Source organism: Megalobrama amblycephala, linkage group LG12 (assembly GCF_018812025.1).
Source record: "Megalobrama amblycephala isolate DHTTF-2021 linkage group LG12, ASM1881202v1, whole genome shotgun sequence".
Lineage (NCBI taxonomy): Eukaryota > Metazoa > Chordata > Actinopteri > Cypriniformes > Xenocyprididae > Megalobrama > Megalobrama amblycephala.
In genome coordinates, this window is record NC_063055.1 from 29,024,889 (window position 1) to 29,039,901 (window position 15,013).

Genomic DNA, 15,013 nt, shown 5'->3' on the forward strand with positions numbered 1-15,013 from the left:
GCTGTAATGATGCTCAAGACGAAGGAGATAATCTAGCAACTGTCTTTAATAACACTATTTAGAAATAACAGAAGAACACAGGGTTTAAATACACAGACTGTATAATTAACAGGAACCGAAACAGGTGTTTACTCATTTAGAACCATGGAAACCAATGAGCAAAGGGAACAATGAAAACAGGCAAACCAAAACAGGAAACAGTGAAAACTAAACCAAAACAGAACATTAGTCCCCCCTCCCAGATGGCGCATCCCCGAGCCGTAACAAAGTCCAACCAAAGAGAGAGGGAGGGGGCTCTGGTGGAGGATGATGGGCTGATGAAGGGTGACAAACAGTATGATGAAGGTGGGAGAAACCAAGGTGGCGATGATGGTGGGAGGAGCCAGTACCAAGGCAGAGGAGTTGGTGGAGTGAGGAGCCATGGTGGAAACTTGGCAGGTTTAACCTCTTTAATGGAGATGGAGCTGATGGAGGTGGAGACCCAAGCGGAGTCGAAGAGCCGTTGGGACCAAGCGACACCGATGGCTCTGGAGACCTAGGTGAAGTTGTAGTGCCGAGCGTCCGAGGTGGAGCTAGGGTGCCAGTTGACTGAGGCACAGCTGGTGTGATTGAGGACCAAGAGGAGCCAGAGGGAAGGCCGAGCTTGATGGAGCCAATGGAGACAAAGCGTATACAGTGCTCAGCGTAAATAGTACACCCCCTTTGAAAAGTAACATTTTAAACAACATCTCAATGAACACAAAAACAATTTCCAAAATGCTGACAAGACTAAGTTTTATATAACATCTGTTTAACTTATAACATGAAAGTAAGGTTAATAATATATTTAGAGAACAAAATTTTCAGTTTTACTCAAATTAGGGTGATATAAAAATGAGTACACCCCACTGAAAGTCTCTGGAGCAAAGCTAAATTTTAGACAACAAATGTCTAATTTAACAAGAATTCAACCACAAGTGAGTCTAATTATTCATTCTACAGGTGTCCAGCAGACAGTTGACTATAAAAGGGTGTTAAAACCCCTTCCCATTTCATGCTGTCAGCAATGGCACCACATGGAAGAGACATGTCACAAGACCTGAGAAAGAAAATAATTTCTTTACATCAGAAAGGTGAAGGCTACAAGAAGATCAGCAAAGCTTTACTTTATCAGTCAGAATATGTAGCAAAAGTGGTACAAAAATTTAAAAAAGAAATGCAACCATCTCACAGAGATGTCCAGGTCGTCCACGTAAATTAACAACTCGACAGGAGCGTCTTCTGATGAGAAGGGTTAAAGAAAATTGGCATGCAAGTTCACTGCAGTTATCTAAAGAAGTAGAAAGCCAAACTGGGGTGACTATTTCCTGTGACACAATACGGCGTACACTGCAAAGGAATGGCATGCATGGGTGCCGTCCACGAAAGAAGCCTCTCCTAAAGCCCAGGCACAAAAAAGCATGCCTAGAGTTTGCCAGGGCCCATGCTGACAAAGATGAAGACTACTGGGACTCTATACTCTGGAGTGATGAGACCAAGATAAATGTTGTTGGAACTGATGGCTTCAAAACTGTATGGCGTCACAAAGGTGAGGAATACAAAGAAACATGCATGGTGCCTACAGTGAAACATGGTGGTGTCAGTGTCCTTATGTGGGGATGCATGAGTGCTGCTGGTGTCGGGGAGCTGCATTTCATTGATGGCATCATGAATTTACAGATGTACTGCTCTATACTGAAAGAGAAGATGCTACCATCACTTCGTGCCCTTGGTCGTTGTGCACTTTTCCAACATGACAATGATCCTAAACACACATCTAAGGCCACTGTTGGATTTCTGAAGAAGAACAGGGTGAAAGTGATTCAGTGGCTCCTGATCTGAACCCAATTGAACACATATGGGGAATTCTGAAGAGGCATCACTCTCCATCCAGCATCCGGTCTCTAAAAGAGGTCATTCTTGAAGAATGGAAAAAGATAGATGTTACAAAATGTCACCAACTTGTTCATTCCATGCCTAGAAGACTTGGTGCTGTAATTAAAAATCATGGAGGCCATACAAAGTACTAGATGTAGTAGTTTTCGTTGTGGAGTGTACTCATTTTTGCATCACCCTAATTTGAGTAAAACCTAAAAATGTGTAATCTAAGTTATATCATTAACCATACTTTCAAGTTATAAGTTAAATAGATATTATATCAAACTTAGTCTTGTCAACATTTTGGAAATTGTTTTTGTGTTCATTGAGATATTGTTTAAAATGTTACTTTTCAAAGGGGTGTACACATTTACGCTGAGCACTGTATCTGAAGGCCTGTAAGTCTGTGGCGCAGGCAGAGCAACATCTGACCAAGGTGGAGCCGAAGGGCCGAGGGAGCCTGGTGGAGCCATAAGGATGATGTCCCAGTGTAGCAGAGGGAGGAGCCAAGACGAAGCCGACTGGTTGACAAGCCGAGGTGGAGTGATGGGCTTGGTGGCTGGAGGCGGAGCCAGGGGATCCTATAGACTAGGCAAAGGTGGTGACCGGATGATCCGAGGCGCATCCATGCAGCATATTGGAGTAGACAAAAGAGGAGATGAAGGGAACCAGCAGAGGATCCTCTTCCAATTCATAATAAAGTTCTGCAGAGGCCAGCTGCAGCTCCGTCTGCTTTGGGCTCAGGCGTTCGCTCCGTGCAGAGTGGGGGAGGTGGCTGGCTGGGCTCTGGGGCTGGAGTGGGGCTGGTGACTGCCTCCTAGAGGACCATTCACTGGTAGGCGTGCCTTAGTCGTAAAAAAACACAGAGAAAGTGGTCAAGATATTGGGTTAGGCACACCAGATCTAAAAAGTCCTTAGTGTGGTCTTCCAGTGAACGGTCCTTCTGCTCGAGGCAGAGTAGCTGAACGGCCGGCAAGTCTATATTTTTAATACTTTACTCGTATTGAGGGCTCCGTGTTATGTCACAAATCATTGTGGCTATATGATGTGCACGATGAAGGAAATAATCAAACAACAGTCTTTAATAATATTCTTTAGAAACAGCATAAAAACACAGGAGAATAATCAAACTCAACCATGTTAAACACTGATGACATTGAACCATGGACAGAGAGAACTGTGTTTAAATACACAGACATTAACAGGAGAAGAAACAAGTGTTTACTAATTTAGAACCATAGAAACTAGTTAGCAAAGGGAACAATGAACACAGGCAAACCAGAACAGGAAACAGTTAAAACTAAACTAAACTAAACCAAAACAAATCAAACACGTTACACTGTCATAAAAGCAGCATAAAAAGTTTGATAAAAGTTTTGAACATCCAGGTGGATGACATGAGAAGTGATGCGTTACTGCCACCTGGTGCTTCTTACATGTAAATATTTGTTTTCATACAGTGCCAAGGGTCAAATGGGCCAAATATGTATAAATTATGATTTATTGTTCTTGTTTAAATGTTAATATAATTTTGTTTACATTTTATGCCTAAAACAATAAATAAGTATTTGCTTAAAAAAAATTCAAGTTTGACAAAATCTTGTCTTACACAACTGTGTTTCTCAAGTAACAATCTTTTTATAATATTGAAATATGTATAAGATGGTAGGCTTGCTTTTGTGGTCACAGCAGGCAACTGCTCATAGAGGATGTGGCTATGACCTACCAAAAGATAAAGCAAGCAATGAGACAAAGGCAGTGTTGTTGGTGGTATTGCTTCACATCTTGTGAATGTGTTGTAATAACTTAAGACGTTTTGGAACAAGTGAAGCTAAATAATTTAATTTTATTCTAGGTTGTCATCTACTGCTGAAAAGACAGAACTATATTATGAAAATCATATCAGCCGTGAAAAAAAAAAACAAAAAAACAAAACAAAACAAAAAAACACTATTCCACTGCACTTCTTTTGCTAGAGAAGGGACACAATCAATAGATGTGATTGATGGACGCCTGTTCAAGCTTCAAATTAGTTGTTTCAGATTTTAAAATATATCAACCCATTCAGAAACATTTCTCTGGCCCATACACTGACCAACTCACTGTGCTAACATTACTCTGTGTGAGCTTTAAACCCTTCTTTCATTTTTATGATTGTTTAACATCTGAACAAATGGAAAAAGAAGCTTCCATGTTAACATGCTTGTTGCCCAAGACATACAAGTGCAGGCAAGCTGCTCTTCATTTAGCAATGCAAAATGCAATCTTTAGCAGGGAGAACCGGTAATTTTGACTTTACATATATTGCTATTTGTGCATGATTACACCACTGAAAGTGAAAGCCTGTGGCCATGGGCCGTTGCTCGCTCTTCCATTTCTGCTTTTCTCTGATGTCAGACCATCAAAAGCAGAACTGTGATTATGAAGTAAATTGATGTAATGGGCCACTTGCAAAAATAAATCACCCTCTGCATGATGGTGCAGACAGTGTGTCATAATAATTTGTTTGATGTCCCTATGAATCATTTTTGTATCAAATTGCAGAATCAAAATGATGTTATAGTGTCAAGAAAAACCAAACAAACAAACAAAAACCCAAAAGACTTCAACAGGGGGTTCATGATCATACTGAAGGGGGTTAATTATTGTTTGATCTCAAACTATTATGGGGAAAAAGTATTAAACAAAAATGTAAGCTAAATTTCAGGTAATTGTTTCATTGTCCCTCTCACATTATAATAGCCTATATAAAATGAAACAAAATGTAATATGCCTCTGTACATCAAATGGCTTTGTAATCTATCATAAATTATTTATAGCAAATATATTTATTTAATAGGCTATATCAATATTTTGCAAATAACTGTAGCATTTAATGTTAGTAATGACTATTGTTTTATTATTATTATTAGAGCTAAGTACAACAATATGCAACAGAGGGTTCCTGCTACTAGATGGCAGTGTAACACAATATAAACTATTATAATTGTATTTACAGTGCTTTAGGGAATATTCCACCCAAAATGAAAAGTCTGCCATTATTTACTCACCCTCATGTCATTCTTTAGAACACAAAAGAGGAAATGAAGACTTTTCATGCAGCTCAATTAGTTCAGAGATGTCTGTCAAGCCCAAAACAAGTTTAAAAAAGTCATAAGAAAACCACAAGATTGATTTATAATGATGAACAGACCGCTATTGCAGGAAAATCTTTCTCACACATTTCAAATGTCGTTTTTGTTCCACATATTCGTTTATCAAATGTATTTATTTAGCCTATTTCTCTACAGCTTACATCTGTCAGTGTCAACATATTCTGAAAAGCATTATGAAAAAAAACCACCATATTTTTCAAAGTAACAGCGGGTTCGGCCATTTGTAACTTGAATGTGCGAGGCTTCCGGTGTCATTCGCTTCCAGTTATTTTATCTGTATAAAAAAATATTATCGTAATCATAAACACACTGGTTTGTAGAGCAAACAGTCTTACAGTTTACTGCAATTTGTTATTGTTTTAGTTGCCTACAGTGATGAATCTGAAGTCTCAGATAATCGCTTCGCGTTGCAAAATAAGGTGGACACTAGAAAAGTTTAACTGTAGAGGCGGATTGTTGCCCCGCCCACTAGAATAACATACCCCGGCCACTTTAAGAGCAAACTAAGGGGGATTTTACATTGTTTTGTTTGAGTCTCAATCGCTCTCTTCTTCACACTGCACGCCTCGTGATGATCACAGGAAGACACACAAACACACCCTGAAACATGTGGACGAAAGTGAGAAACAACAACAGCTCTCTTCATGAAGAACCACAGGAACACAATCTCACACAGGTACAAGCAAACGCATGAGAAACAATGCTATGCAATACTAAACTCTCTTCTGCAGTACCTCTGTTATAAATGCTCCACCTGTTTTAAAGGCTTTTTAAGATCAGGAAAGTATAGGCTACTGTTTTATTGCAAATACAGCCTACAAAATAGGTCAGTGTATCAGAATAGCACTTTGTGTTTTATGTTAGTTTTCAGTGAAATAAAAATGTTACATTTTGCAAGGCAGAGACTGTCTGCATTTACAGCACAGATCAACTGTTGTTTTGAGGTGCAAGACTACTTCTTGGGAAACAGTAAGTCTCTCTTGCTCCCTCTCTCTCTCTCTCATTTCCTGTCTTCCAGCATGTTTTGGAAACTTTCAGTCATGGCATAGTTCTTATCTTTGTTAAACAGTGCTGGGACATGCCCCCTTTCCCCTTGTCCCTTAAAGTCACCATGAAATCAAAATGGAAAAATCTTCTCTTTTTTGTAATTTTGCAGTATTTATTATAAGTAATTTGTCTGTGTACCTTTTTTTTTTTTAATAGCAAATGACAATCAAATCAATTCCTGATGGACAAAATCAAGTCACACCCTACATTTTTTTTCTTGTTCGAAAAGCTGTTTCACTCGGATATGTTGCAATAGGGAAGAAAAGACTATCCTAACTTCTGTTTCATGCTGACTTTAAAGGTGCAGTATGTAATAATTTTGTCTGCTAGAGGTCGCTAGAAGCCTATTCAAAACAAAGGCGTAGCTTGATGATGCCAAGTTTGAGATTGGAATCTTGGGACATGTGGTCTCCACCTCAGCGGATGGTGCAAAAGAATAGGGATTGGAGTCGGGAAGAAATCATGTTCATGGATGCGATTATTAACGTTACTGTAGTATGAAGCAGAGGGTTGTGGGAGGTGAACGAGGCCGCTGAAGCGATTGCGCAACACATGCCTCACGAGCAGCGGAACTTTTATTATGCCACAGTCGCCGGCGCCGCTTCCGCTTTTCCGGTCGTGAGTTTGAGGTAACGCAGCTCTGTTTATCATATTAGATACATTTGAGAGTGTTGAAAATTATGTTATAACGTTACTCTGTGCGTTCGCTCGGCGGCTGCTGTGAGACACTGTTGCACACTGCAGTAAGATAGATCGATTTTAGAATATCATATTAAATATTGGATGGCTTGTGTTGATAAATAGCTTGCATTTAATTTTAAAACGTATTGTATGATGGAGAAAATTCTGTATTACTGTTACTAAAAATAAAGCTGCATCTGATTATGCTATGTTAGCTACTTGACAAAATAGTGTTTTTCTCTCAGGCTAGTAAAGCATGGTACTCGCAAAAAAAATCAAGAAAATTCGATTTAAACAATAAGACTAAACGTGTTGAGCTATATAACAACAATTTGTTTTCTGTCTATAAATATATCAAAACAGTTGTTCCCTTGTCTAATAAAACATTTAATATATTAAAGCGTCTTTGGTGTTTCCATGGTTTCTACTAAATAAAACCGGAACCTGAGAGTAACGCGTGTATGACATAATTGAAAGGCGACTCCTCACACGTCCCGGAGCCTTGGTTAAAATTGCAATTTTCTCACGATTTACAAATAGTTGGAAACATTTGGGATATTGTAAGTACTCAAGTGAACAAAATATATAACACTGGTCTAGTGGTTTTTGGATATTTTACTGCAAAAATCTTACATATTGCATCTTTAAGCACACGTCATTGCTTGGATAGGCTCTGTAGTTACTTTTGACAAATATGTTTAAAATTATGTACAATTGTATATGATGAAGCTATAGCAGTGGCCTAGAAAAAGCTGTTTTATTCTACATAGGGCAAGTCCCCTCTTATGAGAGCTGCCATTGTGGAATCACATGATACTACACACTTATACAAGACACTTTCTCTTACAGCATAAATTAATTATGGCTGAGAAATATACTTGTGAGTAGGTAATATAGACAATGACATCTTTATCTGAAAACTTGCTGCATCCACATATAGGTGTCAAAACAAAGTAATGTCACCTTATGCTTATTTATTTAACCCCTCCCTCTTCTATTATGGTATTTAACACCACTTTTCCCAATTCAGTCGATTCTTGAAAGATAAAATCAAGCCCCACCCATTATTTTCTCACTGAATTACCTGCTGTTTTCTCTCTCCAGATAGTTTCCCCAGTGTCTTCATGGCTCCCATCCAAGTCTGATAGAAATGGTAATACATTAAACAGGCTTAGTTGGATCATGCTAATGATGGTTAGTACATTCATGCTTTAACATAATCTTCATTGTCTCTAAAGGCTCAGTAACTGCCAGTCCACCCCCTCTTGCTGAGACCCCCATGAACAGAGAGAGTGGAATCATACCAGGTACAGTTTCACTCTCTGATTTTCTTCGGTCACAATAGAGTGCAAAAGTGACCGCCTTTTCAGCTACATTCTGCAAGGATGCATCAAATTGATCAAAAGACATTTTTCATGTTACAATAAAATCCATTTTAAATGAATGCTGTTCTTTTTTTTTGATACATTGAAAAAAGTCCTAGGAAAAAAATATCAATGTTTCAACAAAAATATTAAGCGGCACACTTTTTTCAACCTTGAAAATCAGAAGAAATGTTTCTTGAGCATCAAATCAGCATTTCTAAAGGATATTGTTACACTGAAGACTGTCAAAGTCAAGTGTATTTCATAAAATAAACAACTAAGAGACAAAAACAAAATATACAGCTCTCAAACTGAATTAAATGCCACAGAATAAAAGTATGTTTTAAGACTAGATTTAAAAGCAGACAGTGTTGGGGCCAGCCTCACCGACAATGCTAAATTATTCCATAGTTTAGGGCCAGCAACTGGAAAGTCCCGGTCTCCCCTATGCTTCAGCCTTGCTCTAGGTACAGCCTGGAGCGTGTAGTCTGCCGACCTAAGGGACCTCGATGGGACATATGGTTGTATGGCAGAGGTGTAAAGTACTTGAGTAAATGTAATTAGTTACTGTACTTAAGTATCTTTTTGACTACTTTGTAGTTGTACTGGTTATCAAAGATATTGGCAACTTTTACTCTTTACTTGACTACGTTTTTGAGCAAGTAAATGTACTTTTTTACTCCACTACATTTGTGATGAGTAATGCAATTACAAATTACATTTTTCATGGCACCTAACTTTTTCTGCAGCAGTTTGTTTCTGATATAAAGAAGCGATATTGCCATCTAAGGGCATTGAAGGTACTATATCTTGTGCATTTTGCCTTTACTCCCCCAAAACTTGTCAACAAGGCTACTTTATGTGAATGTGAGTGCATTAGCAGGTAGTTTCTGATCGCAGGTGTTTGATTTATTAGATGAGGAAATGACTGCAGCTGGTGATGAGGCTCAAACCAGCACATACAGTAGACTTTGACTATTTAATTTTACTTAACATTGTTTTATTTATCCACTATATTGACAAGACCGTTTTGAAGGATATTGGTTTACTTATGGCCACTTGAGAGACTTGAGACTGAGACTTGAGAGTTTGTAGACGTTTAAAAGGTTGTTGAGTCAACCTTGATTTATTGCAATATTGAGGTGTTCAGTTTTATTTTGATTTTAGAAAATAAACTTGATTTCTCATCTTACAAATCAATTGTTTCTTATTTTCACTGGCAGTCTCTCAGGATTAGTGCATCTCTGAGCCCACATTCATACTTAAGTACTGTTAAAATCAGATACTTTAAGACTTTAACTCAAGTCACATTGGAATTGGTTACTTGTAACTTGTAGTGGAGTCATTTTCGATGCAAGGTATCAGTACTTTTACTCAAGTATGGTTTTTAGATACTCTTTACACCTCTGTTGTATGGTCAGAAAGGAAGATCGGGGCTAGACCATTTAGGGATTTATAAAGAAACACTAAAACTTTAAAAATCAATCCTAAAACGCCTGGAAGCCAGTGAAGGGAGGCCAGTGTAGGAGAAATGTGATGACGCTTATGTATTCCTTTTAATTCAGGACACATTAAGATATTTTTAATGAAATCTGAGAGTTTTCAGTCCTTTTCTGTTTTGTGAACTAACCCTTTGATTTGTTTGCTCCATTCATTTTCTCCCTTGGCATTTCAAAAATGCTTAATGAAACGTTTTATGCTATGAACCAAACTAGCCAGCTCTGAGATGAACCACAACATGTGAATGGTATGGCTGAGCACCATACAGAAACGACATGCTGAAATCTTGTCCAGTTGAAATTCCTTCACCTGTCAGTGATCTGACCTGTCTTTCCTCTTTTATGGATGTTGTTTTCCTTACTCTCATTCAGTCAGTCTTCAGCCAATTCTCATCAGTCCTCCCTTGTTCATTACCTATTTGTTTTCAAATTTAAGTACTACATTTATGAATTTTGTAATGTCTTTCTTATAAATTAGACATTAATCAGTCTGATGAAACTCTGTTTTTTATGACTTAAAAATACAAATTTGTGGCATGAAACTCTAATGGGGAGGCTAACAGGTCCTTTAACTCAAACTGCTCATAATCAGATCATTATCTATAGGACACAGATGATTGGTTCCTGCTGTATTAGTAGCCATTGAGCTTGCATGCTCAATCTTCAAATACATGAGTAGCATGTGCCTTAGCAGTGCAGCGTGTTTCAGAAACCCTCCACCTTCCCCAGCTCCACCTGTATAGATCTGCTACGGGTAATTAATGTATGCTATATTGTACAGCAGCAGCATGTCTTACTTGCTCACAGCAGTGTGTCACGTGTGTATTGGCAGTACCAAATCCCGTACTTGCTCCGCAGCAGCAATAATCATCATCAGCAGCAGGAATAAAAGCAGCAGCAGCGTAGCAGATCTATTCCACCAAGACCAAACATATCAACACTGTCATATCCATTACCATGCCAAACACTCCGAGAGTTGTCATGACAGAACTGTGTTTTGTGTGTGAATATCATATGACTTATGCTTCCAAAACAAGTCCTGTCAAAACGAAAACTTTGTGAACATGATTTACCTGCGATCTCGCCTTTCTAAGTGCTGTTTTTCCTGTAGATGACGTTTTTGTTTTTCTCAGTATGTTCTGAGAATAGTGGAAATCAAGTATGAAATTAATTATTTGATTTCACAACTTGTATGACCTTTTGCCTGGAAGATATAACAAGCGGTTATTTTAGTGTAGAAATATCAAACTCAATGAGTTCTCAAAAACATCATACTAAATGCATACTGAGCACTTGGAATTTCTGGACAAGCGCAGATTTTCAGAGGTTAAGCTGATCATTCGAACATTAGGATATAACCTCATTTGTTTGCAAAATGTTTATGAAAATATCATTCATTGATTACACATAGGGTGGCCCAAAAAGTATTTGGACTCCTAATTTTGACTTAAAGGGATAGTTCACCCAAAAATGAAAATTTAATGTTTATCTGCTTACCCCCAGCGCATCCAAGATGTAGGTGACTTTTTTTCTTCAGTAGAACACAAATGATGATTTTTAACTCCAACCGCTGCCATCTGTCACTCAAATAATGGGAGTGGATGGGGACTTCTGCTATAAGAGTAAATAAAACTTGCTTAAACAAATCCAAATTAAACTCTGCGGATCGTGACGACACATTGATGTCCTAAGACACGAAACGATCGGTTTGTGCGAGAAACCGAACAGTATTTATATCATTTTTTACCTCTAATACACCACTATGTCCAACTGCGTTCAGCACTCGCTTAGTGATGTCTGATTGCGCTCTGACAACAGCAGTGATGTCTTGCGCATATACTTTAATGAGCGCTAGACATCACTTCCGTTGTCAGAGCGCGATCAGACATCACTAAGCGATTGCTGAACACTGTTGGACATAGTGGTGTATTAGAGGTAAAAAATGATATAAATACTGTTCGGTTTCTCGCACAAACCGATCGTTTTGTGTCTTAGGACATCACTGTGTCGTCACGAGCCGCAGGGTTTAATTTGGATTTGACTATGCAAGTTTTATTTACTCTTATAGCAGAAGTCCCCATCCACTCCCATTATTTGACTGACAGATGGCAGCGGTTGGAGTTAAAAATCATCATTTGTGTTCTACTGAAGAAAAAAAGTGACCTACATCTTGGATGTGCTGGGGGTAAGCAGATAAACATCAAATTTTCATTTTTGGGTGAACTATCCCTTTAAACATTTCTATATTTCATTGCATTACATAAAATATATTAATACAAACAAGCTGGAAAGAAATGTTGCCCAGGGCTTTTCTCAGAACTAATATGACTTTTGAGTCTTCTGTTTACCAGCTGGTGTCAATGGGGCTGGTGACCTAGTAGAGTAACAACATATGTAGTTATACACTGCCTGGAAAAAAAAAAGTCAAGATATATTATAATATATATATTATAAAAATAGATTTTCTTTGTTTTCAAGAAATACTTTTCAAATTTAAAAATTAGGGTGTTGGGTAGAAAGTGAATATGGAGTGTTAAATCATTGCTCAGGGCTGATTTTCCTTTTTTAGCTTCTCCGCTCACAGGCTCGAACAGGTTTCCATGTCATCACTGGAATTTTCCTCCCCCCCCCCGCTTCCTCTTCTCTCACACAGTATTTATGTCTTCATATGTCTTGATTTTGAAATTAAAAAACACTAACTGATTGTTCTTTCCCATTTAGTGAGACCTTTGACCATTTACAGGCCCAAGATCAGTATATAAAGCAGCTGTGATGTTTCATAAACTAACTATGTGATTTTTTACTAACAGTACCAACGTGTACAAGTTGCATTTTTCACTAGAAAGACCATTGATTTTGGACTGCAGACAATGAAACTGCGACCTCTCATTCTGTCACGCTGTGTATCAGTGTTATATTATCTCTGCATAGAAGATACATATTATGTGCCTCTTTAGACAAATGTTTTCAAGAATACAGACAGCGGTGTAACAGGTGTTTGGTGTGTTTGCAGGTGCGATTGCTGCAGCAGTGTTCATAGGCTTTCTGTTAGCCCTCTATGCTGTTCTTTGGAAATGCATGGTTACACAACCAAAAAGGTATGAACCAGACAAACCTTTCACAAGGTGCAAGTGCAATGCTGTGTGTTTTTTTTTTTTTTTTTTTTTGTGTGTGTTTTGTTGCATTTTAAGCATTTTACTTTTGTTTTGTTTTGCATATTGTTTCATATTGTTTTGCAACGAAAAGGTATGAATCAGACAAACCTTACACGAGGTACAAGTGAAATGCTGTTTTGTTTTTTGTTTAGCTTTTTACTTTTTATTTTAATTTGTTTTTGTTTAGTTGAACTTTGTTTAGCTTTTTGTTTTTGTTTCGTTTTGTTTAACATTTTACTTTTTTGTTTTGTTTTGCATATTGTTTGCAACCAAAAAATGAATGAACCAAACAAACCCTTCACAAGGTGCAAGTGCAGTGCTGTTTTGATGTGTTTTGTTTAGCATTTTACTTTTTGTTTTGTTGCATTTTGTTTAGCATTTTACTTTTGTTTTGTGTTTTTGTTGCTTCTTGTTTAGCATTTGCATATTGTTTTGCAACGAAAAGGTATGAATCAAACAAACCTTACACAAGGTGCAAGTAAAATGCTGTTTTGTTTTTTTGCTTTTTGTTTAGCTTTTTACTTTTTGTTTTAATTTGTTTTTTTTTAGTTGAACTTTTTTTAGCGTTTTGTTTTTGTTTAGCATTTTACTTTTTTGCTTTGTTTTGCATATTGTTTACATATTTTTTGCAAACGAAAAAGGAATGAACCAAACAAACCCTTCACAAGGTGCAAGTGCAATGCTGTGTTTGTTGCATTTTGTTTAGCATTTTATTTAGTTTTTTGTTTTGCAATTTGTGGGGTTCAAAAGTGAAACAAATAAACATTATAACATAAAATGAATTTGACAAATTCATTCAAAAACTGTGTTCTCATTAAAAAAGGGGGACAAATCAAAATTTATGACATTATGAAATTCATTATAATTTTCAGTTCAACTTTTCATTTATCATTTTATCATTTTAAAAAAGAAAAAAAAAAAAGAATTGTATTAAACTAAAGCAAGTTTGGATCCACTGTAAATACAAATAAGATAATGTTTATATAAGATGTTTGTTTTGTCTCAATGTCTGTTAGGAGGAAAAAAAGAAAAGTTTGAAGGCTCGTGAACAGAGATCTCTTACGTGCTGACCTCTGGACGAGACGTCCTCCGGTCTACCAGAGATTCCGAGTTACTGATCTTGGGTCAGATCTTCTCCTGCTATGTATCAGCACCCTTATGAACTGTGTTTATGTCTTAACGCACACTAATTTTGGGAACATTTTGAGGGAAGTAGATGCTTCTGTTTTACAGTTCTACTTAGTCATCATCAGATCAATGTCTGCTGTCTTTCATAAATCATCCATCAGGTTCTTCATCGATCTGTTTGGCTGATCACCAGACATTATCCAATTGGACAGGGGGTTACATTTTGGAAAATTGTCTTGATAATGTGGAATTCAGTCATAAAACTGAATAATTTTGTGTGTATATAGAAAATAACAGCTCTTGTGGTATATGAATAGTTTACTTGAGTATAAGATATTTCCAGAGAGCATAATGTAGGTGTAGCGATGCCATGGCACAACATGTCAAATGTCCACTAGATGGCAGTGGGCTCTATGTTTTTTCACTTGATGAAACAAGGAAATCACCATATCCCATAAAGTCTTTCAGTCTTTACAGCTTTATCTTTATAGACTTACATGTTTAGGACGTTTATTTTATTGCTGATAGCTATGCTAATTAATACATGGAAGATATAATAAATGTTGGGAGACTAAGCCCTTTTTTTTCTTCCAAATATCCCCTTTGACCATAGTGAACTCTGCACCAGTGAATGAGTGCGTGTGTGTGTGTGTGTGTGAGTGAGAGAGATTTCCCTTATGCAGCAGTATTGGCCAGAGAGCAGCACATTTCTGGGTTAAAGTCTGGGTACGTGCGAGTTTGTGTGTATGAACATAAGAATAGGGAGTTGCAGATTGCACATTTTTATTGCAGGTGCTTTGTTTGCACAGTTGCTGTATTTACAGTTGTTATGTATTTTATTTTATTGTCATTAATTACAGTGGTTTTCATTAAGGTTTGATTTTGCCTTTTATTTTGGATTAGAATGTGTTAAATTCCTTCTAGTCGATGCAGTATAATTTAGACTCAGTGTGGCTGTATAAGACTAATTTTTCACTGCACAAATGTTTAATATAGAATGTTATGATTGATATGTACCTGTAAATGTGAACTTTGATATATGATGACTTTGTACAATCACATTAAAAGACGTTTATAAAATGGATAAT

General features: G+C 37.3%; 1 protein-coding gene across 1 annotated transcript; it reads left to right on the forward strand.

The window, feature by feature from the left end:
* Positions 1–5,505: 5,505 nt before the first annotated feature.
* On the forward strand, positions 5,506–15,009 carry sb:cb288. Its single transcript, XM_048210423.1, has 5 exons — positions 5,506–5,727; positions 7,884–7,932; positions 8,018–8,086; positions 12,656–12,740; positions 13,814–15,009. The coding sequence occupies exons 1-5, from the start codon at positions 5,659–5,661 to the stop codon at positions 13,833–13,835; spliced, it is 294 nt and encodes a 97-aa protein (XP_048066380.1). The 5' UTR covers positions 5,506–5,658; the 3' UTR covers positions 13,836–15,009.
* Positions 15,010–15,013: the final 4 nt, after the last annotated feature.

Coding starts and splice junctions, on each gene's coding strand:
- sb:cb288 (XM_048210423.1), top strand. CDS start 5,659: ATGTGGACGAAAGTGAGAAACAACAACAGCTCTCTTCATGAAGAACCA. Junction 5,728..7,883: donor AGGAACACAATCTCACACAG/GTACAAGCAAAC, acceptor TTCTCTCTCCAG/ATAGTTTCCCCAGTGTCTTC. Junction 12,741..13,813: donor ATGGTTACACAACCAAAAAG/GTATGAACCAGA, acceptor AATGTCTGTTAG/GAGGAAAAAAAGAAAAGTTT.